Below are 27,093 nucleotides of genomic sequence, written 5' to 3' on the forward strand. Positions count from 1 at the left end.
TTCCACTGCCACAGCTGTCATTCTGGAGCAGAGATTTCTAGAGTCTGGAAGCTAATCTTGAGAGAAGCATCATTCCTGATGAGCACACATGTTGCTGTTATTTGGTCCCCTGGCGTCCACTCCTCCTTCTTTTGGTAGCTTTGGTCTGACTACCCTTAGCGAGGGGAACCTCCCACTCCACAGCTCAGGCCATGTGCTTTGCATGGACCCAGGCATAAGCACTTCACCCAATCAAAACCAGAGACACATGAAACTTTGTGGGGGCTTTGAGGAGGGAGGCAGAGACTCTTTCCACTAGATTTCAACCTACCAGGGAAGGCTGGAAATGCAGTCACCTTGCCTCCATGGGAGAATGACCTGTCTGAGAATGGAGCTAACACACAGGAAGTAGTGCAGAGACAGCAAAACAGTGTCTTGGTAAAATTCCTCCTCCTAAAGCCAACTATACTCAAAGGTCCATCTTGATCTTTTCTATCACATAAGCCTATACAACCTCCTTCTGATTTCACCAATAGGTGAAATGGTGGCTCCTACCCACAGGAATGAGGTTCACTCTGGCTCGTACACACAACAACACAAGTGGAACCAAAAGATTCAGAACGATGAAAACCCAGGAGCTTCTCTTGCCTCTCACTTTAGTGTATTTAGGCCCTTCTTATTCTAGTCACTGGAGGTGAAGAGTCCAAAACAAGGCCCCCATGTTCATGCTCCCCTGTCTGGGCAACCAGCATCAGGCCTTTGGGATGGCATCTTAGCTCCTTTCCTTCCTGCAGGTACCCATTCTTTTTTGTTCAATACCCAAGCAAAACTATACACTTCATCACAGTCTTCTAAGTTCAGGAGAATAAGATTATTCAGAACTCTGCCAAATGCCAAAAGATCACAACATTCCCTGCCTAGCTGTTGCTTCTCCACTAAAGCCTCTAGGATGTGGCCCCACTTCAGCTCTCATTTCTTTTAGCCTCACCACTGGGAGCGCTCCCCTCCCTCACTTTCCTTTCACCATCCTGAACTGTTGGTAGTTTTTAGAATACACCTGCTGTTTTTCACCTTCTTTGATCCTGCTGGGCCCCTTTGGATGCCCCTCTCTGTGCATAGTTCTAACTCTCCCCTTAGCGACCTTATTCCCCAGACTGTAAGCTCCCCAAGGGCTTTAATCTCCCACGTCTGCAGCCAAGCCCGAGTGTCTGACAGCATGCACTCACTAAGTGTTTGCTCAGTAAGTGGAATATGCCTCACCCACCTGACAAGAAGCTGGGCCCAGGCCTCTCCCACCCCAAAATAATGTGGCTTCTGTGTAATGAATCTAGACAGGTCCACTCAAGCCCCTTGAGGGTGGAGGTATAGGGAGAGGGCCTCACCATATCCCCCATGTGGGGCTGAAACTCAAACTTCATAGGGGGACAGAAGACGTTGTTGTACATCTCCATGAGGCGCTGCTTGTCACTGGTGGCATCCAGGTTTTCTACTGCATTCTCGATGGCATCCAGACCCTCATGCTTCGACTGTTCCAGGTTTAACTCAGCAGAGAGGAAGGTGCGTAGAGCCCGGTTCAGACTTGCATGGTAGCCTAAGTCACAACACTGCTGTGGGAAGGAGAAGGCACATGAGCACACCATGGACAGCCCCAAGGCTTGGTGGAAACGGAGGGTGGTCCTGAGGGCAGATCTGACCACATCAATAAGCCTGGCTGTGCAGTGGGAAGAGGGCTGACATTCTGACTTCCAAGGCCTGGGTGAGAGTTCTCAGTTCTTGATTCCCAATTCAATGGTTAAACACACCCTAGAGGGCTGTGAGGTGGTTGGGAGGAAGAAGATTCATAAGATTAAATGACATTATTTAATTAAGTGCTATTTCATAAACATGAGAAGAATTGAGAGTTAAAGAGAATCCTTTTTCATTTTTAGGTTTATCTGGGGTTGCCATTATAACAAAATTCAACAATAAAAATACAACCTGCCACTCACTGAGGGTTACTGTGGTTAAATCACTATACAGCAACCAAGCCAGGCCATTTCAGGGTTCTGAAAGCAGAGTATTGCAACAGCAGCTAATGTATGCAAGCTCAACTCTAGATGGGAGAAGGACAGAATAGGGAGCTGACTCTGTGGGTCATCATTCCCACCAACTCCCAACATTCTAGGATAGGCCTTAGCCGTAGACTAAGGTTTACTGACATGCCTCCTCCTTCCTGGCATCTGACAACAGATGCCCCTGCACTACAGAAATAGCATTTACAAGACTAAAAAGCTCTACGCATAAGTGTTACTGGAAAAATTCATGCCATGTAAAGGATTCTGATTTTTTACAACAAAATGCAAAACGAAAATGGTATGAAAGAGGCAACTGTATAAAAAAAGCACTGGCGCAGAATCAAGCAACCTTGGAAAAGCCACTCCCCTTCTCTAAACCTGTTTCTTCCATAGTAAAATGAACAGATTTGGCCAGGCCAGTGGCTTTCAAGCAGTAGACCAGAGCCGGCACTGAAGCTGCCCTTGAAAAGTGGGTAAAAAGACAACCCAACTACTAGGACTTGGAGTCTTCCATTCCTCCTTCAACCAAGCGAACTCTGCTCTTTTTTCTATTTAATATTTAGGGATTCTATGTAAGGTCTGCTTTGAAGAAATAATTCTTCTGTTAGAGAAAAGTCTGAAAATCCTTGGACCAAATGTAATCCCTAAGGCCCTCTTCAGCAATGGCATTCTGTAACTCTGTGATAATATTCCCCATCCCTCCCCAAGGACCCAGAGATCCCAATCCCTTGGTCATCCATCATCCTCCCTATTGCTTAAGCAACTTTGAGGTCCAGGTCCTGAGAAGAAACATCAGAGAAGAATCCATGCATAGAGTAAGGCCATCTGCCTGATTACCATTTCATTGCACAAGCAAGCATCAAATTAACTCTCCCCACAGCCTTTTCCTCTCATCATGATCGCATTGGAAGCAGCTACTATTGGGGAAGAAAAGGCCTATGATGTGCTTCCTCTTTCCCGGCATCTGACAAGAAGCTCAGTGACAGCATCAGTTGGGCTGGGCTCTGGGTTCAGTGCCAACAGGCCCTGGCAGCTGCCTGGCTGCAGTGGAATAACAGCAGTTACAGCTTAACTAGAGGCAGAGGATGGAAAGACATTAAATTCAGTTGGGAGGGAAGAGCAAATGGAAGCTAGACAAAAGCGGCTGATTAGGACGCTGCACGTGCACAGGCCCTCTGGGAGATGCTGCTGGTCTCACCAGGCTGCCCTTGAACCTGTAAACATTCCTGACTAGCTCTATGTAGACCCTGTTGATGAGCTCTGTGCCTATAAGTCTAATGAACAGAAGTAACACGGCCCACAGAGTGTATGTGTGTGGGTGGAGGGGGTGTGGGCAGGGGGTAAATGTGGGAGAGAAAAGTTACCCTTCAAAAAACCTTTACCCATTTTTGGTAATTTCCCTTTCCTCTCCATTCTCACTACCTCTACCCCTATTCATACCCTTACTGTGTTACACCAGTGCTGTCTGCTTCACTGTCCTAAAATGTGACTTTAATTATGGCACTTACCTGTTGAAGAACCTAAAATACCTCTCATTTTTTTCCCCAAGGTAAAATCCACCTTCCTCAGTTTTGAAATTTAAAAAATGCTTCTATTTCACTAAGTATGCTTACTATACGTCAGTCCATGTGCTAAGTCCTTTATATACACTCTACATTTTAATCCTCATAATAACCCCAATGAGGTTGGTATTATCTTAATTTTCCAGGCTCGAAAGCTGAGGCTCAGTGAAGTTAAATAATTTGAGCAAGGTCCAACAGCCAGAACAAATTGTAATCTGTCTTCAATCTATCCATCCAACATCAACTCCCTTTATTTTCTTCTTCAGATTCATCTGCTCTAATCCAACGAAATACTCTCTGTTTAGGGTATAGTATTAAGCTTCAAATCAGCTATATGGCCATAAGCAAGCTACTTAATCCCTCTGGGCCTCAAATGAGGATAACACCAGCCTCACAGGTTGTTGTAGGCTAACAGGCAATATATTTACATATATTTAGTACCATGTAGACACTTTAAAAAAATAGTAATATAGCTCCAAATCCACTGACCTCTGCCCTTCAGCTCCCAGAATGTCTCTTCCTTAAATGTTTCCTACGCCTCTCACCTGTTGGAATTGGACCAGATCTTCAAGATCCAAATTAAATTCTCAGCCTCTGGGAAGCCAGCCAACCCTGCAATCCTGGACTCTAATGACCCTAGCCTCTACTTAGAACCACACTAATCTGCAGCTTTCATATGACAAGGAATACACTTCTTCATTCTATGACTTGCCATGTCATATCACCCCAACCAGACTACCTTCTCACCCTTCTTTACATCCCTCAGCATTAGGCCTTGCTCACAGTAGGCACTTAAATTTCAGTTGACTGACTGATGCCACAAGTACAGATTCCAGCCTCTCAGGAAATAAAGCACTTAGGCTGAATACTGACCTAAGTCAAGTGGGTAGATGAGGCCAGTGAAGCCTTTTGTTTTGCTCACTCTATGGCCAAAGGGAGGCTGGGAGTTTTCCCAGGCTGGTGCACTGTCTCTATTTATATAACTGTTCTGTAGGTTCTTTGTGCCAATGAGTGAGGGTCTGAGTCACAATATGCCCCTGGCTCCTCTACACCTCTAGCCAACCAGGAAGATTCAGAAGAGGTTTTCCAGAGTCTTGACTATCTACATACCTGTAGGGGAACAGCCAGAAACCAAGCAGTTAGCGAAGAAGCAATATCTGGCAAGGTTAGGTAAATGAGATTTGAATATTTCATCCTGTTCCAAGGAGAATACCAGTAAGTAGAGGAAGCACATTATTTTGCTCACAATGGGGATAAAGCAGGCTTTCCATGGCTTCTGATGAGTTCTGTGGCCACGCTGGGCTCCCCTGGCCATTTCTGGGTTATATAAATGTTTGGTGAATAATCTCTCAGGGGAAATCAAATTTTTGTAAGAATTTAATGACAGCCCATCCAGATGTATGATGACTTGAGTTGATAGCTCATTAAGCCTTTCCCAACTGATATCCTCACCCAGAGACTCCAGAAGGCCTGGAAAGGAAAAATGGCTGTTTCACAACACCCACTTCAAGTTCCCACAGAAGAGAAAAAGAACTGTCCTTAATGACATTTCTTACTGAAACAGCCAAGTTCCCTCATGTCTGATTTGGGTGCACATGGTATCACAGACCTTCTATACATGTACACGGCACTTACAACACTCCAGCTATGCATGAAGACAATGCCCTGTTCTTCATTCATCCATCTGCTCTTGGGTTGAGAGAGCCAGAAGAATATGGGGGAGCAAAAGTACATACCAGTGAGCCTACCATTCTTAAATGCTATCAATTGAGCTCAGAACGTCTTTTTGGCTTGAAGTCAAGGTTTCCCTAGTGTGGCAGAAGCCTCAACTGGATTCCTACAGTCTGAAGTTTAAATCTTACACTATACTATAAAAAGAATTCGGAGGCTAGTCCTTGGTCAATGTAATGGCATCGACAAAAATAACTTCTTTTCACTATCCTCAATGCCTTATGCACATATTTGGCTTCAAAACCACTAGGAAGGAGGCAGAAGGGTGTACATGACACAGATGGCAATAGACTGAAACAGGATTCATCCCATGTCTTAAAGCAAGTAATGGATAATGTTAAGATCAGGATGCCAATATCCCAGGCTCCTCACTTAGTCCTGCTCTAACTGCATCCTTTTGGCCCTTTTTATTGCATAGATCAGCAAGAAAAAGTAAGAAACTACTGATACATGCAAAAACATGGATGAAATTAATCATGCTGGGCAAAAGATGCCAGACACAAAAAAGGATAATCCCATCTTTATGAAGTTCTACAATGGGCAAAACTAATTTATGGTGAAAGAAATCGTAACAGTGGTTGCCTTGGGGTGGGGGACTGACTGGGAAGAGACAAGAGAAACCTTCTGAGGCAATGGAAATATATCTATTATCAAAATATTTATTCTATATCTTGATGTAGGTCACAAAGATGTACAAATTTGTCAAAACTCTTGAAACCGTAACACTTAAGTTTAGTTACTGTATGTAAGTTATACTTCAAAACAATATTGAAAGGTACAAAAAGAAAAACCAATCTTAGCTTAGATGATCATCCTCCTCTTTCTATTCCTTTCTTCCTTCAGTAAACACACTATGTGCTCAGCTATATATTAAGCACTGGAGGCTACTAAGGTAAAGAAAACTCTTGGTTCCTGCTCTCACAGAACTTAACAGAGGAGACTGAGATCTTTCTCTGCTCATAGTACAACGGCTCACAAGCACGTTTTTGACTCCCAACTCACAATAAGAAACACATCATCTATTGTCACACCCCCCCATAGGATGTACAAGTGTGTACATACACATCTAACATAAAAGTTTCACATAATCTTACCAATGTGATGTACTCTAATATTTTCTTTCTTATTCTAGTCTCATCTATTCATTTGAAACCACAGATTAAACCAATAAAAGTGATTTCCTGATTTCCCTAAGGGATCTCACCGATGGTTTGAAAAAATGCTGTCTTACAGTCTATGAATACTCTAGTGCAAGAACTACTATATACCATTTTTACCCCTGATACTGAGCATGTGGCTTCTCCCTAAATAAATATTTACTGAACGTTTATAGAGCAGAACAATACAACTTTAAAAAAAATAATGAATGTGTCCTCATCCCAGGAAAAACAACAAAAACCCAACCAACCAACAAAATAAAACAAGACACAACCAAAACAGCAGCAAAGAAACATGAGAAACTTTATTACTACCTATGTAGCCTCTTGATCCTGGTGATAGACCCACACCCTGCCAAGTACTAAGGCAGCCTCTTTTTCAATGGCATGTCACACCCCATCCTGTGAAATCAGGCTCTTAACAGACTTTTTTTTTTTTTTTTTTAATGATGAAAACAAGGTACAAAATACCTTGCTTCTTGGACTGATTTTAAAACACTTGCTTATACCTGATGGAGAATCTATGGATTGCAAAGGTTGTGGCTGATACAGCAGTAGCCCCTCCCTTCCCCTGAGATCAGCATTTTGGTGAAAAAGGTAGGGAAGTTGCCTTGAGTACAAAAAAAGAGAAGAGGGCTAACCAACAGTAGAGGTGTGGCAGACAACACAGTCTGAATTTTTACCAAATGCGAGATAAATAGTAGAAATTGTGCACAAGAAAGAATAGATTCTCTTCCTCATGCTGAGAACAGGCCTCTCTCCCAACAATGAGGAGCTCCAACCCTGAGGAGAAGAAAGGATCTTGTTTAGGGCTTTGACCTCCATTGAAGGACAGTGTTCAGATTGTCATCAACAAGCAGAGAGAGCAAAGAGGTACCAGAACAGGGAGCAAGGCTCCACTAACCCAGCAAGACAATGACACCTAGGGCATTAAGTGGCTGAAATCTACTGAACCAAAAATCCTCAGCTAAAGGGAGACAGGAATCTGTATTTCAGAGAAGTTCCCCGAGCAACTCTTACGTGAGGCCAGATTTCAATACCAGGGAATTAGTCCAGTTCTTCAGTTGGCTAGAGGAGGTTGGGAGTCGGGTAGGAAACAAAGCTGGGTTCCACAACAATTCAGTGACAAGCCTAGATGACCCAGGTAGTGATATAACAGCAAGACTTGGACCCAAACCCCATATGATGCTGTGAGGTGTGGCAGGTTTGCTTGTGGAGAAACCAAGGCAGGAAAGCATGAGTGGTCTGGCCAAAGTTTTGCAAAGCCCAACTGCTGCCACCAAGACCCTGAAATAAATGGCAGGCCTCAGAGACGAGATACACTTGAAGCCCCAGAGACTGGGTTGCTAAATTGGCTGGCTCCAGATGCCTCACTTTGATGACTGGAAGGAGAGGTGAGAAAGGGTGTAATTACAGAGCTTCACTTAGGTGTGGCTCAGGACCTGGGCCAGATTGGAGTCTGTAGGTGAGAAGGTTTATAAGACTCAACTGTAAGGGAAGCAGCAAGAAAAACAAGGCCAAGAATACCTCACAGGCAAAAAACAAAAAGCTTATCCCTGGGCTTGCCCCTTGCAAAACACATGTGCCTATTAACCACTTTCCTCAATCACCTTTGAAAAAATTTGCCAGATGTCAGGGGGAGCTGGGTACCTTTCTGACAGGACCCTAATTTGCAGCATAACCTTGGACAGGTGAGTCTCGTAGTCCCCTGGACCCTGAGCTTCCCTATCCAGCAACTGGAGACAGCAATGCTTACCCATAATGGTGATGTGACAATCAAATGAGATAACACTGAGAAACCTTAAATGCTATACAAATGTAAGGTACGGCATTGTAACTCTTTAGTTAAGTTCTTGCCACTCACTTCTGTGCAAGAGAAGCTGATGTAAGAAAGTATTTCCTAGGCCGGGTGCAGTGGCTCACAGCTGTAATCCCAGCACTTTGGGAAGCTGAGGCAGGTGGATTACCTGAGGTCAGGTCACCTGAGGTGAGGAGTTCGAGATCAGCCTTGCCAACATGGTGAAATCCTGTCTCTACTAAAAATACAAAAATTAGCTGGGCATGGTGATGCATGCCTGTAGTCCCAGTTATTGGGGAGGCTGAGGTAGGAGAATAGCTTGAACCTGGGAGGCGGAGGTTGCGGTGAGCCAAGATTGGGCCACTGCGCTCCAGCCTGGGGCACAGAGCAAGACTCCGTCTCAAAAAAAAAAAAAAAAAAAAAAAAGATTGAATGAGATAAGTGTGAAGTATTTCACTTGGTGCTTGGCAAGCACCCTGATGGATCATGGCTGCTGTCTTCATAATTGTTCTCAAAATGCACCAGATTCCTGAACAATAGTATCAGGGAATGTCTGACGAGGATTCTGAAACCAGAAAAGAGGTGCCCTCAGGCCCTCAGCTTTAAGCACTTACATCAATAAGGTCAGATAGGTCATGGATGTAGTACTTGAAGACAGATGCATTGGTCGCTTCCAAAGCCAGTAAGTACTCATTCCGGGCTTTGATGGCCTTCAGCTTATTCTCTGTGTACTTGGCTTGGCGCTGAAAAGGAAACAGAAGTTCACTTTTACTTTTTTTTTTTTTTTAAGGGGGGATTGTTCTCTAAAAGATAAAAGTACAGTGTACTCAAGAACTACAATTGTGCTGCTACTCCCTATGCGCATCTGCCTTAAATTGGGTTCTAATTCTGTTTAATAAGATTCAAGGGCACAATGTAGATCAATTCAGGAAAGGTTAATGAGGCTCCCTACTTAAGATGCGTGCTCCACTTTGATTCTATCTTCAAATATCATTCCTCATTCTTGCAATGCCACTCTGAAGAAGGTACCACTACTCTTGCCCCTGAACACCTGATACCTGAAACCAAATCCTGGATCTAGTCACCCCCAACCCCTCCAAAGCAATAGGATATTGAGCTCTATTTGGAAAATGGATTGGGAAAGGTGACTACTGTTTCTTGCTGCTAGAGGCTAAAAACTTGGAGCCCACGTGCCCAGTTCTCCCAATACCTAGTATTCCCTCCAGGGCACAGAGCAAGGCCTCATTTTTAGTCACTAGGCACTAAAAGAACCCAGAGCTTCCTTGTCTGCTCTTCCCAGAGCCTATTTGGAAATTCCTATCATCCATGCCTTACCGAATGTTGCTTCCCAGCATCTATAGCTGTGGGAGCATACGTACCTTCTCCTTCATCTTCTCAATCTTCTTCACTGAGCTCCTCCGGACATGTTTCTCCTCAATGCGAACGTTGGCCGTGGAGTCAGGGGAGCGTGGGGTCTGCCGGTCCTCCTGCTTTACCGATTTACCAATTTGCTTCTCCTCCTGCTTCTCTGCCTCCTTTAGTTTGCTCTGAGCACTGATGCTGTCGGCATTGTACATGTGATATGTCTTCATGACCTGCAAGACATCGCCCACCCCCACCCCCGAGGTCAAGCCAAGGGGGTCAATACTCTGCTTTACAGACTCAGCGACTCAGCTCGAGCTCTCCCCCATGAAGTAATATCCTCACACCCCTAAGGGAAAAATTCAGAAGTGTTTGGTTCAGCAAACACAGATTAAAGACCACTCCAAAGCACAGGAAAGCAGTATGCGAAATGAGCCAACATTTCCTCTCATTGAAATAACTTCATGTCTATCCATCATGTATTATTTACTTCGATTCATTATCATTTGTAATCATTTCTCTTTAATATTGGCCAGGTGATTTCTATCACTTAGTCACCTCGTAATACCGAGTAGATGGGAAACACCACCACCCCTCTCAGGCCCCAAGGGCAAAGCCTTCCTGGGCTGGTCAGGAACCCTGAAGAGGGCAGTGCAGCCTATGGAGTACTGCCTATGCTTTCTGTTACCTTTCAGATATAAAATAGGGAAGAGAAAAAGCTTCCAAAAGCTCTTTCTACTGGCCTGGCATTCTGGGTATCTGTCTGTTCTGCTTTATCCAGATCAAACACCCTCTCACAGCAACTAGAGCAGCAGCAGCAATTACAATGCCAGTTATCATTTACTGAACACTTAGTATATTCCTGGCTTTATGCCAAGTACCACACACACATTTTCTCATTTCATCCTTAGGGCAATTCCACAATCTAGACAACAACCCTATGAAGACTGTAAGCCTTCATAGCAATTCAGGTAAGAGTCTGGGAAGGAATAAAATCCATATGAAGTATAACTGGAATTGCCACAGGAAGGAAGTAGTATAAAAGGTGAAGGATGATTTTCCATCAAGGCAACCATTTAGGAGTTCAATCCTTTCTCTTAACAGGGAAGCCAGGAAGCCTAGAACTCAAGCTTGTTTCCAATCCTACTAAACATACTACTTTCAGCCACCCGGTGCCTGCTGTACTCTGTGGGGAGCTTTCTGTTTCCATACAGGGAGTTCAACAGTGTTGAAAGTGTGATGCCCTAAGATTTCTTTGAGAGGGAGAATTAGAGTAGAAGTTGGTGGATGTGTGTATATGTGTGTGTGTGTATGTGTGTGCGCGCGCGCATGTGTGTGTGTAAACAGAGGAGTGCCAAGGTACAATATTATTATTAATATCTACCACTTAATAAACATTGTGTGCCATGGGCTTTAGGTACATTACCTCATTTAATCCTTACAATAACTCTGTGAAAGAAAATGTTATTATTTCTATTTCTAAAGATAAGGAAATAAGGCTCAAAGAGATTAACTGTCACACCCAAGGTCATACAAAGAGAAAATGTCGGAATCAGGATTCAAACTCAGGTCTGTCAGACTCCAAAGACCACATTCTTAGCCACTAAGCAACACTGACTCTCCTCTGGATAGGACTGGACCGGAACTGGTTGGGAGGAAAGGTTAAGTATGGTCAAGATATTCTTGAAAAGAGAAATTGGTTCCATTTATGAACTTGAGTTAGAACAGTGTCTCAACTTGGGGCTATTTTGGCCTCCAGGGGAAATGTGGCAGTGTCTGGAAATATTTTTGATTGTCACAACTTGGGGATTACTACTGGCACCTACTAGGTAGAGGTCAGGGATGCTGCTGAACATCCCATGCACAGGACAGCCCCCACAACAACTAATTATCTGGCCCAAATGTCAATGGTGCTGAGGTTGAGAAAACCTAGCTTAGAAAGACTTTGTGAGTAGACTAATCTAGCCCCTACAATCAGCTGGAGGCAAACAAAGGAATAAAGAATATTGGGATACTGACAAAGTCAAAGTACATTAGAGTCTAAATTATGTCTCATTTTGAATGCAGAATGTTTTAAATTAGCTTCACCTTTTTCTGAACCTAACACTACTTCCCATAAATTTTACCAGGATAATATTCTTCATATTTTCTATACAGAAGAAATAATATTTAATAACCAATGGCATTTAAAAGCCTTTCTAAGTAATTCAAACAGACCCCCAGCTTTCCAGGTTAACTAAGAAGTGGAAAAGAGGCATCTGTTATCCCAGATGAAGAAGTGTAGATAGGAGGCTCCTTTTTTTTTTTTCTCTTTTTCCACCTGAATCTGACCATGAGATTCAAAAGCTTAGTGAGCAGTTACAAAAGTGAGTGCTTTTTTTCTTTTTTAAAGTGATTTCCTATTTCATGAAGGTGCACGATAAAGAGAAAACGCTATGAATAAACATGAGATAAAAAAGAGGTCAAAGAATAGCGCTACCAAGTCAACAAATGAAGTAATAAAAATCAACAATTTACAATGTTCCTTTACCCTAAAAAACTTAAAGAACTTTCGTGTTAAAAGAGAATAAAACACTACTTTGCCTAAGAAACTATACATTCTTCAGGGTAAGCTCTACTTCTTTTGTGTTTTCTTCTCACAGTGGAGAAATATGTCATATACACAATGGTGGTTTTACAAAGTGGTTGCCCAAATGACTGCATGACACAGTCTCTCTTCTGGGTAAATACTGGAGAAGCTTTATTAGTGCCTTTCAACTCAAGAGAAAACTGAGGTACCCAGAAGCTGAAGCCAAAACAACTGAAAAAATAGGAAAGTCAAGATAGGACTTAGAAATTTATATATAGATATAGATATACATATACATATTAAATATATGTTTATAAATATATATTTATAGTCAACATAGGACTTAGAGAAAGTCAAGATAGGACTTATATATAGCTATATACATATACATATGTAAATATATGTATATCTATATATCTATGTCTTAGACATACAGCTACACATATATGTATATATAGATATGTATACATATAGATATACATACTTCTATCTATATATAGTGAGGCAAATACAAACTATAGCAAAAAATTGAAAAGTCTACATTCTCAGTTCTGTGAGGAACATTCTACTTTACTTTGAAAAACTAAACACTGAAGTCATGTATTTAGCTCTGCTCCCTCTGACAGCCACACTAAAATAATAGGGAAAAAAAGGTTCTAAAATTATTATCATTTAGGTATAAATTGAGAAAAACAAAAAGAATGGAAGCAGAAGCTGAAAAACAGGCAGGCAAGCAGTAACTGATCTACTTGAGTCCTAAACCAAAACTAGAGTAAACCAGGAAGCAGCCAGATTGATATCACAGAAGCCCGAAGAGAAATAAGTAGCAGTGGGATGAAGGTAGAGCTAAACACAAAATAAGCTATTGAAAATCTGAGAACAGTGAGATCCCAAGATCCCCTCTCCCACTGTAGCGGAATACTAGATGAGAGGTTTATTCTGTTAGAGAGGGTCCATGGACTAGGGGATACAAGGTTCAGCGGTGATAGGGGGATACTGAACTTCAACAGGCGGATTAGCTGAAGTCTATGTTAAATTTTGAGATGGTCCAGGCCTCTTCACAACTCAGCCCCCAGACATGAGTAGGAGATCAAAAGTGTGATCTCTTGGCAATCTGACCATCCAAGATAAGAGACCTAGAAATACTAAAGTTGGGGCTTCCACGAGGACACAGCCCAGTTAGAACACCCTACTGTGAAGGCCACAGCTGACACAGAATCTTTTAGTACCTCACTTTAAAGTGTGAACAGGCAGCTAAGGATAACCAGGCATTTAAAGGAAATGTCTAATATGAAAGACCAAGACCAAAACTAGCAATTTAGAAGAAATATTATACAACAAGAAGAAAAGTTTGAAAACAATATATCCATAATAGCCCTGGAGAGATAAATGAGAAATAAAATGATACTGCATCATGAAACAAAAGTTGGATGCAACAAAAAAGGGAACATGTAGAGAACAAGAAAAGAGTTCTTGGCAATTAAGATTCAACTCAAGTATCTCTTCAAGGAGCCTGACTTCATCCCTGTCCTCTGTGAAGACATGTAAATGAGTTCTTGTCACTTCATTTTCCACCTGATGCTTTACTTTTCTGTCTCTCCCAATTAAAACTAAACGCCTTGAGGTTAGAAACATCTTATTTGTTCTTGTCTCCCTGGTGCCTACTGCCAGGGTTAAATAGGCAAGCAGAGTTGAGGGACTATTAAGTGCCATGTTTCAAGGGAACAGGTGCTAAATACCAGTCTGAGGTAGCTCTGCCAGCACACAGCTGCTGCTCCAAGCCAAGGGGATATATATTTAGGGGGAGTATAGAAGCATAAGGCCTCTGGGATAATAACAGCCCCAGAGTGTCCTAAAGCCTCTTCTTTCTCAATTCTAGAGCCTCCTTGACTCTTCATACTGAGCCAATCCACACTGGCTTCAGTGCCTCCATGTATGCTCCTTCCTGTGGGGGTTTGCTGGGTTTTTCCAGACACGACCTCTGAGTACAACTGAGGCAAAGAATCCCAGAGTTCTTTGGGAAGCAGTGTGTTCTGACTTCAAAGGCATTCCCGGTGCATCCGTCAGAAAATGAAAACCATTTATGCCATGGTTTATATACTAGCCAGCTCATTATCAGGGGAAAAACACGTGGAGAAGAATGCTTGCTAGGATTGCTCTCTGAATAGCAGCTGTGGGAAGCAGGCCCCGGCACAGAATGCCAAGTCAGGGAAATCAAAGGCCCTTCAAGCAGAAAACAGGAAGGTGCAGAGGGGCAGCTGGCCACTTACAGTGGCATTCTGGGCCCCCTGCCCAAAGGCATCTTTCTTTGGGAACACCTGGGTCCTGCTCCTTGGATCATCAAGGTACAAAGTTACTAAAATTACCAACCCTTGGATAACTAGTCCCCTAAAAAAGGGTATTAACGGGTATTAGGGGCAGATGTGAAGAGCACTGAAAAAACTGGATGGGTTTCTTATATGCTTGGTTTCCTTTTTCCAAGGATCCCAAATAAGTTCCATTACCTACAATGTCATTGAAACAAGTGGCCCTTCCCTGCCTTCCTGACAAGAAAATAATGGGAAAGCTCCTTACAAGAAACTCTCCCTTGTTCTCTTCTTGACTCCTCAAGAGTGTGCACACAGCAAGCAGCTTCCCAAAGCTAGCATGTAATGGTCCCAGCTTCCCACCTGATAAAACCACTCTCCCATGCAAGGTGACCAATTAACCTTTTTTAACCTAGAACTTTTCCAGTTTCAGTACTGACAATTTTATGTCCCAGGAAACTCTTCAGTACTAGGCAAAGAGGGACAGTTAGTCACCATAATCCCATGGTGCCTTATTCAGACCAGTCCTAAACTTAAATCTTAATCTCCAGAAGAAAAAATTCTATTCTCTGAACTTTCTTTTTTCTTTCTTTCTTTTTTTTTTTTTTTTTTTTTTTTTGAGACAGTGTCTCACTCTGTCCCCCAGGCTGGAGGGCAGTGGTGCAATCTTGGCTCACTGCAAGCTCCGCCTCCCAGGTTCACCCCATTCTCCTGCCTCAGCCTCCCCAGTAGCTGGGACTACAGGCGCCCGCCACCACGCCCGGCTAATTTTTTTTGTATTTTTAGTAGAGATGGGGTTTCACCATGTTAGCCAGGATGGTCTCGATCTCCTGACCTCGTGATCCACCTGCCTTAGCCTCCTAAAGTGCTGGGATTACAGGCATGAGCCCGGCTCACTGAACTTTCTAATGGCCTACAGAATCTGGAAACCTATTTGATCCTTAGCTATAGTCTAATATTTCAGGAAGTATAACTCACCCAACTACTCTACCCCCTAGGACATAGAAATACCAGTTCATGGAGAGTATGCAGACACCAAGGTCATAGAGGTTTGGGGTATCCCTCAAGTTCATACAGCTAGTAGTCAAGACAGGGTAGAATCTAGCTTGCTTAATTCAGGAGACTCTAGTCACTAGACCAGCACTTCTCAATCTTGGTATATTGACATTGTGGGTCAGATAATTCTTTTTTGTGGGGGCTGCCCTGTACACTGTAGGATTTCAGCTGCATCCCTGGCCTCTAGATCATTAGATGCCAATAGCACCTTCTACTCCTCCAGTTGTAACAATCAAAAATGTCTGCAGACATTGCCAAATGTCCCCTTGGGGTAAAACTCCCTCTGCTTAAAACTCCATTTGGACCAGAATGTTTTGACTTCTCTGAAGCTTTCTAGTGCCTCTACTCTTTTTTCCCTCTTTCCATTGCCTACTAGAGGAAAACATCACATTTAATTTTGGCCTTTGACAGATTATGAAGGAATATTCCAGCTCACCTTACGACAGCGGATACCACACTCAGGCAATTCTCAGTTTGAACATCAATGGGAAGATGTTATGCTCTACGTTGACTGTGGCCTCACAATGGCCAGTAAAGTAGTTGGCCAATATTGGGCTGTCTTAAGTCTGCAGTCAGAGGTAGCAGCTCAACCCTCTGCAGACCAGAGAAGTAAGTTTCAAGGTTTTCTTCATCACTCGAACACAGCTTACGCCCTTTCACTTATTTTTTTCTTAAAGCACAACATATGAAGAGATATAGGACCCTGGGTAAAAGCTAATAGATCCTTAGACGTTAGTCTTTTTCTGCTGCCTTGAGTCCCACTAAAGAAGTGGCAAGGTTTGTTGGTTATCCAAACTACTCCTTCCCAGAAACAGCTGCAAATAGTAGAGGGTCAAAATGCTTACAGGAAAATAAAAGAATTTATATAGTGACTACATGTGTCATTTTCTATCGTAGGGAATTCTCTGCCAAGAGAAAGGAGTGATAGCTCTTCTTGGTGCTTAGAAAATGCTCTAAAAGAGCAGAAGTAAAGCATTAAAAAGACAAGGTTCAGGAAACCCATCCAGTCTGAAAATGGTTCACATCGATGTGTTTCTATTTTTAAAAACTCTTAACTTCATTTGAGAGAAATGAAAAGTTGGGAGCTGAACCAAAGGTACCATCTATCTATGCTTGGCCTCACAGCAGAAGAGTCACAGAGTAGAAATTCAAAACAAACTGAACATCACTGGAGATAAGTCAGATGACTACTCTACCCTATTTACTTGCTTAACAGTTGCTATGACAAAATGGTCACACCTAGGTTTCTGGATCAGCAACATCTGATCCCAAATGCCTGTCATGCATGTCACCACTGCCTGTTCTGTGAATAAAAAAAAAAAAAAAAAAAAAGAAAGGAAAGGAAGAAACGAAAAGAAAAGAAAAATGCAGCAAATAAGCAAGTAAACATTAGAAATCAGTATCACCTTCAAATAGGATGGAGAAACGCTGGAGAATGACACAGTAGGCTGGCACATCCAAGCTGGAGAAGGGGCCCCTGAAAGGCATTAGCTGTACAACTTAAGTATTCCCTGTATAACAACACGAATTTCCTTGGTGTGTATGTGTGTGAGTGTGTGTTTGTTTTCATTATAATTAGAAAAACATGGCTGGGGAACAACCACCACCACCACCACCACCACCTCTCTGCGCATGAATTAACACGCACCAGCCACAGGCGTCATGTGCCTGAAGCGCCAGTCATCTCAGAACAGATTGTGTTCTCTTCTCTAAGCCTGCAGCCTGCCTCGTCACTGAGGTTTGGCTTTATAAAACTCCAGGAAGCCAGTGCAAAGCTCTCTCTGCCCGAACTGGTCCCTCTTGTTGGGGGAATTTAGGACTCTGTGCTGCCCTCTAGAGCATTTGTTCTAGTCTCAAATCTGTAGATCAATCCAAGATCTGATGCAAAACCTAGAACAATAAAGCCTTTCCAACAGGCACATATTAATAGTGCAATGCAGGCTACGTTCCTTGCCGTTAGGTTCTGTTTGCTGCTAATGGGGTCCATTGTGCCAATGACCTAGACTCTGGCTGGTCTCTAGCAATTATGCCCCAAATAACGCCAGGGTGAGCTTGCACAGCTGAGGAGAAAACTTATTTTGAGGAAGTATTTTTTGACTCATTCTGTTTTGAAAAGACGAGTGTGAAAAAAGAGATGGGTGGGGTCACCCCCAGTGGGGACCATGCACTTGTCCTCAACCTCAGTTCAGTTCTGTTGCTGACATACTATGGCTGCAAGCTGCCAAATGCTGCTTCCCTCTGCTTATTAAAGAGGCAAGCAACCCATCTGATTTACCGAGTAGAGCTCGTTCAAGACCTTCATCAAATCATCTTGGAGCTGCTGGCCGACTTCTTTACTCTGCAAGGAAAGAGGAATGAAGGTTAATTGGGAAACAGAAGAGAGAGGAGGGAGCAATGAAGGCAAAAGCCGCACTGGCTCTACAAATAACCCAGACTCAATTAAGGCCCATTATTTAACCCAGCAAATCAGATAACCACTCCAATCAGACCCAATTATGGTCAGATTACTCAAAGAGTTTTAATAAAATGAAATGTGCCCTTTCTATAGCCCAGCAAAGGCAATTGCATGGAGGGAAAAAGGGTGGTAGCCTTTGATTTTTCTATTGGTCACCAAAGAGCAGGACTGAAAGCCACATCCTACCTAGCAACTGTTGTTAGGTGGAACACGGTTTCTCAGATACTTGCAGTCAAGCATTCCAGAAGATTTCAAAGGAAAATAAGATGTGCAATGGGATGAAATAGGAAAAAGTATATAAACATCCAGGGACTTCAAAGTCCCTAACTAAATAGAAAACTCCAAACAGGATGGAACTATATTTCTTACTTGCTTTATTTCTACCCGAAACTCACAAGGCAGCGATATCTCAATATTGACTGCCTGCGAGATTAGCTGTTACTAGATGCTGAAAATCTATGTTAAGGGGTCTCCAACTAGTTAATCTTGAGCAGTGATGGCTCCTGGGTTCTTTGCTGTTGACACCCAGGGCTGACATCTAACTACATAGAGCAGTAGAAATAAAGAATAGGGCTGGGCATGGTGGCTCACACCTGTAATCCCAGCACTTTGAGAGGCCGAGGTGGGTGGATCACCTGAGGTCGGGAATTTGAGACCGGCCTGGCCAACATAGTGAAACCCCGTCTCTACTAAAAATACAAAAATTAGCCAGGCGTGATGGCACATGCCTGTAATCCCAGCTACTCAGGAGGCTGAGGCATGGGAATCACTTGAACTCAGGAGGCGGAGGTTGCAAGGAGCTAAGATTGCGCCATTGCACTCCAGCCTGGGCGACAAGAGTGGGACGGTCTCAAAACAAAAAAAAAAAAAAAAGAAAAGAAAAGAAAGAATGAGGAAGCAGGAAGGAGACTGTCACACCTCCTATACTAAGTGTTATATGCCAAACCTAAGAGGGCTAACACTGATTGGCAGCATGGGTCATTGAGAGGGAAACCCCTTGTTTTATCTTTTGCCAGCTCCTTCTAGATCTTCCCTACTAGAAATTTGGATATCAAAATGCCATCCTAACAGAAGTTATAATATTGTCTCCCATCCCTCCCACCATGGCTGCTAGCTCCCAGACAAAAAAAGGAAGGTCTTTCATGTCAGATACCCAATCATTTAAAATCTTGCTTTTTTTCAAGATATATATATCTCTACTTAAAAAATACTTTTTTTCTGATTACAAAAGTAATGTATGTTTATTATAATAAGGAATCTAGGAAACCTCAAAAAAGAAAACAAAAGTAACTCTTAAATGCCTATCACTAAGAAATCATCACTCTAAGGGTTGTTATGTACTTTTCTAATCTTCTCTATTTTTACAAAATTGGGATTGCATTATAAATCCTGTTTTGTAACTTATTCGCTTAAACATATGTTGTAAACATTTCCACATGTATTATTCTTCTATAGCATTATAATACATTATATTGATGCAGCTCCCATTCTTGGACATGTACTTTGCTTCTAAATTTTTGTGATAAAAAATGCCATATCACATTACTTTGTATATGATCTAATGCACACACCTTTCATTATTTTCTCCTAGAAATAACATTGCTGGGTCAAAGACTACCATTTATACCACTAAAATGCCTTTGAGAAAAACGGTACCAATTTAAAATAACACCAATAGCATATATGAATGTTTATTTCACATTTTATTGTCTTGACAATTTGATGTGGTATCCTCCTGTAATTTGCAGTCCTTTGATTCTAGTGAGCCTGAGCATTTTAAAAAATGTTTATCAGTCATTTTCATTTTTCTTTTATAATCTGTCATTTTCCTATTAAGGTGTTCTCTGCCCATTTTTTCTATTAAGGTATTCATTATGGAATATAACCTATGTGTGGCCTCTGTCATGAGTAGGCATGAATTTTTACATCTAATAGTGGGGAAAGGGGTGGAAGGAGCCCTAAATTTGCAATCATAAGATTCTCTTTCTATTGCTGGCTCCTGCATTACCAAAGAGATAACTCTGGACAACCTGGTTAACCTCTTTGGCCCTCTGTTTTCCCTTCTATAAAATGAAAAGCTTCAGCTAAAACATTTCTAAGGTCTTTTCCAACCTCTGCCATTCTATGATTCTACATGATCTTCTGCCTGGCTTCTAGAGTCCATATTATCTTCAAACATCACTCCCTTTAGTGTACCGCTGGTTGGCTTAGAAGATAATGAGCAAGTTCTCCTAGGCGACCCAGATGCTCTACAGAATGGACGGGTTCAGGGGCATCTTGCCAGTCTTAAATTTACCATTCCCAGGGTCTCTCATCCAATGACCTCAACTGCTGGAAGAAGTCACAGGAGGGAATGCCTTTCATCTGTGATCTCACATACCAGCCTCTCCTTTCCATTGAGAGAAAAGCTGAGCTCCACTGAAGCAAGAGGCCCAAGGAGGTGAAGTGAGGCAACATGACTCACTCCGAGCCCCAGAGTCAGCAACAGGGTCAGGAAGTGACCATGAGTATCACTTCCCACTGCCCTGCCCTCCTACCTCCGGGCCAGCTCCCCCTGCTAGCCTCCTATCGTTTCTTAACTCCTCCTTCTGTTTGAATGGCAGAGGTTAAAGGAGAAAGCTCCTATTCCTCTACCCTGTTGCTTACCCATGACTTAAATAACCTAGCCCCAGAATGGGGGATGGGGGAAGAAGAGGAGGGAAAAGAGTAACCAAAAAAACAGCAATTAAGCCCAGGCAGATGTTTCCTTTCATGTACTGATTAGTTGGGAGGACCACTCAGCGATTATCCCTGTTTATTTGAACAGGCTGCTGAAGTGATCTGACTTACCACTCCCTCTGGCTGAGGGTTGGGCTGGGAATACATGTGTGGCGAGCCCACTTAAAATGTACAATACATCCTCTAGCAATCAGGAGAAATTCTGACACTAGGCCAGAGGCAGGAAATTGCCAGTGTCTCTCCTTTCACAGATGATAAAAGGCTATTCGTTCTGTTTCAGAAACCTTAACTGTGTGCCTTTGGGGGAAAGCGTGGTCCCAGGAAGGGCTTCCGTGCTGGCCACTGCAGCGGGGTTGACAGAGCTGGTTAGCCACAAGGGGGCCCCACCCAAAGACAAGGGGGACATTTATTCTCGGGAACAACAAAACCTGATGAGGCCGAGTACATGACAATGAAGACTGTAGAGCTTTTCTGTTCTCTATAAAAAGGCAAGGGGTTTCTAGACAGGGAAGAAAAAGAGAATTTACAGAGCAGTCTTTGTGTACTAACATACAGCCTGCATCTCTTTTCTTTAAAATTTCTTGGAAGAGAATGAGTCATCTAAACATTGCAGGAAACCAAATAGAAGTTGGGGGAAAAAATTACTTTGGACAAAGTTTTTCTCTTAAATGTTTGCATAGTAATCTTTGCCTGGAAAAAAAAAAAAGATGCCTAAATTTAGAATAGAGATGTGGCACAGTTAACAATGCTGGTTCTATGGGATGGGAAGTGTGATGGTGTGCCCAGGCTGGGATCTCTTATTTTGAAACTCACCACAACCGTTTGGCCAGAGTGTGTTTCACGGGGCGTCCACTCTGACTGCTGCCAAGGAGGGGCTGATCAGAAGACAATGAGATTGCAACAGCTCCTACCAGTTTTATGCTGACAAAATGGGTAGGAAAGCTTCATTTTCCAACAGATAACAGCATTGGAAACAGAACTGAAACGCACAGTGTCATTTCATCTCCCCAAGACAAGACTATAATGTTCCAAAGCCTCCTTGCTCACAGAAAGGATGTAACAGCAGATATGTACGGAAACATGAGAATCCTAGGCATCTGGGATGCCTGGCCACTGGGCTGGTCACTCTTCCTTGGACCTCTTTAAATCAGCACGTTTCCTGAGCTTGGATGGGTTTGTCTTTCGGCGTTTCCCAAAGAACACCAACTATGAAAGAGATTTCAGACCTATTCTCAACAGGGAGTACTTGTTACCGATTCTCTAGTTATTTAGATCAGCATTCATGTGCTTTCCAAGTTGGGGGTGGGACTGTTGTTTATTGGTTATCTACATCTCAAAGCTGTATTTTTTGACAGGCACAAAATTACCTCCTATTTGTATGAAAGAAGAAGAAAAAGAGGAAGGCATGTCTCTGCCATGTGGCAAGAGCTCATTTCAGCCCCATCCCAAGGCTGAGCCTGTCACCAGGTAGGAACAGTAGGGTCATTTAGTTCTCTGCCATTTAGCCTGTATCAGCAGGTTTCCAAAAAAGAATCTAGTTTTCAAGGGCACATATCTCCCCCACAACCACTAGTATCCCCTCCCCACCCTAAAGATTGTTCAGAGACCAACTGTTAAAAAAAAATCCAGTTTAAAACTGAATTTATGTTACAGATTTCAGAGGAAAGGAACACGACCCTGTATTAAGCTCTGGCAGCAGAAGCACCACCATACATAAGGTGGTGGTTTCAGAAGCATTCACTCACCACTTCAAAGAGGCCACATTTCAGGAGCTGGCGCTTTGCCTGAAATGCTTTTGGTGGGGAGGAGAGCGCTAAAAGGAATGACTGTTTAGTAGCACGGCCAGTGCTAGGTGATGGTGGGCACTGTGTCTGGTCCTCTCCCTCACCTAACTTGGACCACCAAAATAGGTGGTACAGTGTGAGGCTGTATGCCGGTGTGAGGCTGTATGCCGAGGCTCTGGGGGTTCAAGGGGTGATGATCCTGCAGGTCAGAGCTGAGAAATGACTTCTAGATTTCCCCTCCACCACACTACCTGCATATATGCAAGCAGAGCTCTTTCTATTCAGCATTCATTCATTGGTTAGGATACCACAAGTTGGCTCTGAGAAAGATCAAACTCCAGTTAGGAACTTAAACTACGTGAAGCCCAAGGATGTATAAAACACAAATATACTTAATTGCAAAACTTTTATAGAGATGTAGGCTAGGAGATGCCACAGTAGGGACACCAGAGGTGCTTTTGCCTTCTGAAGACAGGTTAGGCTAGGGTGTTAAAAAAAAAAAAAAAAAAAAAACATTTTTTATTGCAATACAGCAAAGTATGTGTCTATAATAAAAGTACTTATGTGTCTAGAGTTGGTTCCCTCTGGTGGGTTCTTGGTCTCGCTGACTTCAAGAATTAAGCTGTGGACCTTCACAGTGAGTGTTACAGCTCTTAAGAGTGCTGATTGGTGCATTTACAATCCTTTAGCTAGACACGGAGAGCTGATTGGTGCGTTTTTACAGAGTGCTGATTGGTGCATTTACAATCCTCTAGCTAGACAGGAAAGTTCTCCAAGTCCCCACTCTACCCAGGAAGTCCAGCTGGCTTCACCTCTCACTTATGTGCTGTCCATTATGATATTTCCTATTCTTTTATCTTCTTTTTTTTTCTTCTCTTTCTTTCTTTTTAGATACAAGGTCTTCCTCTGTTGCCTAGGCTAGAATGCAGTGGCATGATCATAGCTCACTGCAGCCTTGAACTCTTGGGCTCAAATGTCATGTGATCCTCCTCCCTCAGCCTCCCATGCAGCTGGGACGACAGACGTGTACCACCACACTGGCTAATTTTTTAAATTTTTGTAGAGATGGGGTCTCACTGAGTTTGCTCAGGCTGGTCTCAAACTCCTGGCCTCAAACAATCCTCCTGCCTCATCTTCCCAAGTAGCTGGTAAAGGCATGGTTGGCTAATTTTTTAAAAACTTGTTTTTAGAGATGGGGTCTCGTGATGTTGCCCAGTCTGGTCTCAAACTCCTGGCCTAAAGATCCCCCCACCTCAACTTCTTAGAGTAGCTGGGATTATATTCTCGAGCGACTGTGCCTGGCCTTCTTTATTTTTTTTATGTCGGTAATAACTCACTAAATTTATTTTACAACTCATTAATGAGTCATTATACACAGGTTTAAAAAGACCGGATATATACAAAAATCTGTACTTGAGGAATTAATAAAGAAAATAGTGGTTTAGGGACTGGAGCCCACTAACTTATTTAGAAACGAGCTAAAATAACTTGCCTTCTTGAAGTGGCTGATCAGATGTTTCAAAGCAGGTTCAATTATTGAACGCTGGCAAGGGAGAAATGGCTGGATTTTAGGGAGTGAGCAGTAAAGAGTCCATGAGCAAATATTTATAGAACATCTATTAAGTGTCAGGCACTTGTGGTCTGAATGCAAAACAGAAAGTTTAAAAGTTTACAATCTGTTGAGAAAGATGGACATTAATCTAACGTCTGGGCCCATCAGAATGCAATTCTTCCAATCTCAAAGGTATTACCAGAAATGGAATATCTTAAGTTAGCTTTTTAGTTTAAGATCAATTTTTTTTCCTGTCCCAGCCAAGAGGTTTCCACACCATAACCTAACTCCACAGAAAGCTAGATATTGAATCCAGCTTGCCAGAAAAAAAAATCTGATTTCAAAAAAATCCAGCTATTACATAGTAAATTCTTTGAGTTTGCCTTTCTAAGTTACTAATGGATATTTCAGGTTATAATGATCCAGCTTCAGTATTAGTGACTCCCAAAGCAGCCACATTCCATTTTTATAGAATCCCTTGAGCTTGTCAGCACCATAAAAAATAATCTCACCAGAAGCTCCTTCACTCAGGAGTTAATGGATATAAACTATCCTAGTGACAAAAGTTACATTTTAAAAGAAAATGTCAGAAACTTGACATAGTCTAAGGTCCAATACCTGTTTCAGGATTCCTCTTCTGGAATATGAATAGTTTTTTAATTTGATTCCTGTTTAATTATCTGAAAAACTTAGTCTAAAAAAACCTCAAAGCAACTACAATATGAAACCATCTAAAGCTAATGGAAGAGATAGGTTTTAGCTTTTTAAGCATTTTTCTGAATCCTCTGTGGTACCCAGCCCACTGCTTTGTGCACAGTGGCCATAAAATAGTAAGTTGCTGAATCAATGAGGTCAAAATTTAAACACTATGCTTTCACATAATGACAAGAACTAAACAATATAGCTGCATCTCATCATATAAATTATTAAAAGTGGAAACTGAATCAGACGTTAGCCACAATGAGCTCCCTTTGGTTATGGTTCACCAATGAGCCCTAAAAGTTGAAATAACTTTTCCAGGGTCAGTAGCCTATCAGGGACTATATGCAGTATTAAAAGAGAGCTCAACATGTAGGCTCTGGAGCAGGAATTAAATCCTACTTCTACTCCCCAACTGATGACCTTGGGTAAATTACATTTAAATACTCTGTGCTTCAGCTTCCACATGTGTAAAATAGGATAATAAGAGCAGTGAGATAATCCATATAAAGTGCTTTAAACAGAATCTAGCACCTAGCCTGTTCAATAAATGTTGGCTAACATTAATATTAGAGTCCAGCCCCCTCAACACTCACTTGAGTGTTCTTTCCACAGCACTATGCTGCCTCCTTACGTACTCTCAAACACGTTAAAGATGCTATGTGGAATTGTGAAGGTCCTGGAAACTACTTCCCAGGCAGGACTGTAGCTGAATCCCTCCAATGGGCTCTGTGGGCCCGAAGGGAAGAAGGTTCTCTGTTTTTCCTTACGCCTGCTGTTGCATAATCTTTTTCCTCCCCAGTTTCAGTAAGAACTAAATGACTCTGTAAGAAATAATTCAGCTTTCCTGAGGAAAGAAAACAAAAAAACAAAACTCCCCAAACAAAACAAAGAAAGATGATAAAAAATGCTTAGCAGAAACGAAGAAATGATGAAGGTAGGGGTGGCAGAATGAAAATAAGGAGGATACAATTACCTTCTATTCCTCCAGATCGATTAAACAGAAAAGATCCTTCTTGGCTGTACAACTAGGAAATGGTTAGACTGTGGGCATAAAGGAAACATCCAAAGGTAGGAGTTCCCCACTACCTACGTCACAGAATACCAAAACCACCCCTCAAGTTCTGGTTCAGTGAAATCCAGGACCCCTCTCCTCTAGGACAGAAATGGCTTTCTGAAAGCCATTTCCTTAAGTCTTTTCCAGAAGCTCTGGAATGTGTGAGCAATAACACTTGATAACCCACAAGTAATGCTAGTGGCCCTGGGAGAAAATCCATTCCTTGGCATGACGTGAAATCCATGGACTCAGCTCCTATCCTCTGTGAATGCTCACTAACAAAGCTCACTTTGGTCTTTGACCAAAGTCTCTTGTCAGGGACAGGCATACTCGGGACAAGGGTGGGAGTTCAGGGGAGTTCAGGGTGGGGTCAGGAAGAGGTTAAAGGCCCTCTGCTCTCCCAGTCTGAAACACAGTCCTATAACAATCTGAATGTTCTTCCATGGTTGTTCCAATCTCTTTGAATGACCTATCCTAATACTAAGAAAATAAGATCAAAACAACATCCCTTAAAATAAAACAGACAATCAAATCTAAGCTTTCATTTCTTAAACTACCACTGTGATCTTCGTCTTGGCAAATTTCCATCTTTTACTCTTTTGGATAATGATTTGGGTGGGGGTGTAATGTCTTCAGGCCCTGATCTCTCATGCCAAAGCATTTCTTGAGATCATTCTTAAGATGAGTGATCACCCCATTTCCCAAGCAGGACACTAGAAGCACAGAGTAGAAATGTTATCTAGGTGAGTGGGTATCCTTGAGTAGACCAGGACATAAGGGACAAAAGACACAAAAGCAAACAGGCAACATGAGAGCACAAATCTCTCAGCAGCTGTAAAATGAACGAAGGAGGAAAAGCAATCAATGGCTTGGAACTGGGAGAGAAGGCGGGAAAAAAGAGCCAGAATGATAAGGTACTTGAAAACATATGCCCTCCTACAATAAGGAAATCTAGGAGCTGGGGGATGGGAAGAATGCCTGTATGGCTCCCAGATGGCTGGGCCAGGAGGAGGCTGGAAGAACAGGAGTTAATAGAGCTCATCTGAAAGTTGGGAGCGTGAATGCCAAGAGGAGGAGGGCAGCCTGGTAGGAAGTAAAACAGTCAGCAGCACTCGTACAGGAAATGCCTGGGGCACTGGGAAAATCGCTGATTAAATACTTTTAAGAAAGAGGAACCCAGCAGCAAAGCCAATTCATGTGTGTAGTTTTAGAACACTTGGGAGTAGCCTTTAGAATCAAGAGAGGAAGAGGCTC

General features: G+C 42.5%; 1 protein-coding gene across 2 annotated transcripts in view; it reads right to left on the bottom strand.

Annotated features, from left to right (window-relative positions):
- The window catches only part of SRGAP2 (SLIT-ROBO Rho GTPase activating protein 2), a 249,053-nt gene that overhangs the window by 60,001 nt on the left and 161,959 nt on the right, over positions 1-27,093 (bottom strand). Inside the window, exons 5-8 of one of the 2 annotated variants that reach the window (XM_025374780.1) lie at positions 17,850-17,912; positions 9,661-9,876; positions 8,896-9,024; positions 1,362-1,586 (exon numbers count right to left, since the gene is read on the bottom strand). In XM_025374780.1, the coding sequence (XP_025230565.1) occupies positions 1,362-1,586; positions 8,896-9,024; positions 9,661-9,876; positions 17,850-17,912 (633 nt within the window). The remainder of the gene's footprint in view (positions 1-1,361; positions 1,587-8,895; positions 9,025-9,660; positions 9,877-17,849; positions 17,913-27,093) is intronic. The other variant, XM_025374790.1, reaches the window with a different exon arrangement.

This window comes from Theropithecus gelada, chromosome 1 (assembly GCF_003255815.1).
Source record: "Theropithecus gelada isolate Dixy chromosome 1, Tgel_1.0, whole genome shotgun sequence".
NCBI classification, from domain to species: Eukaryota; Metazoa; Chordata; class Mammalia; order Primates; family Cercopithecidae; genus Theropithecus; species Theropithecus gelada.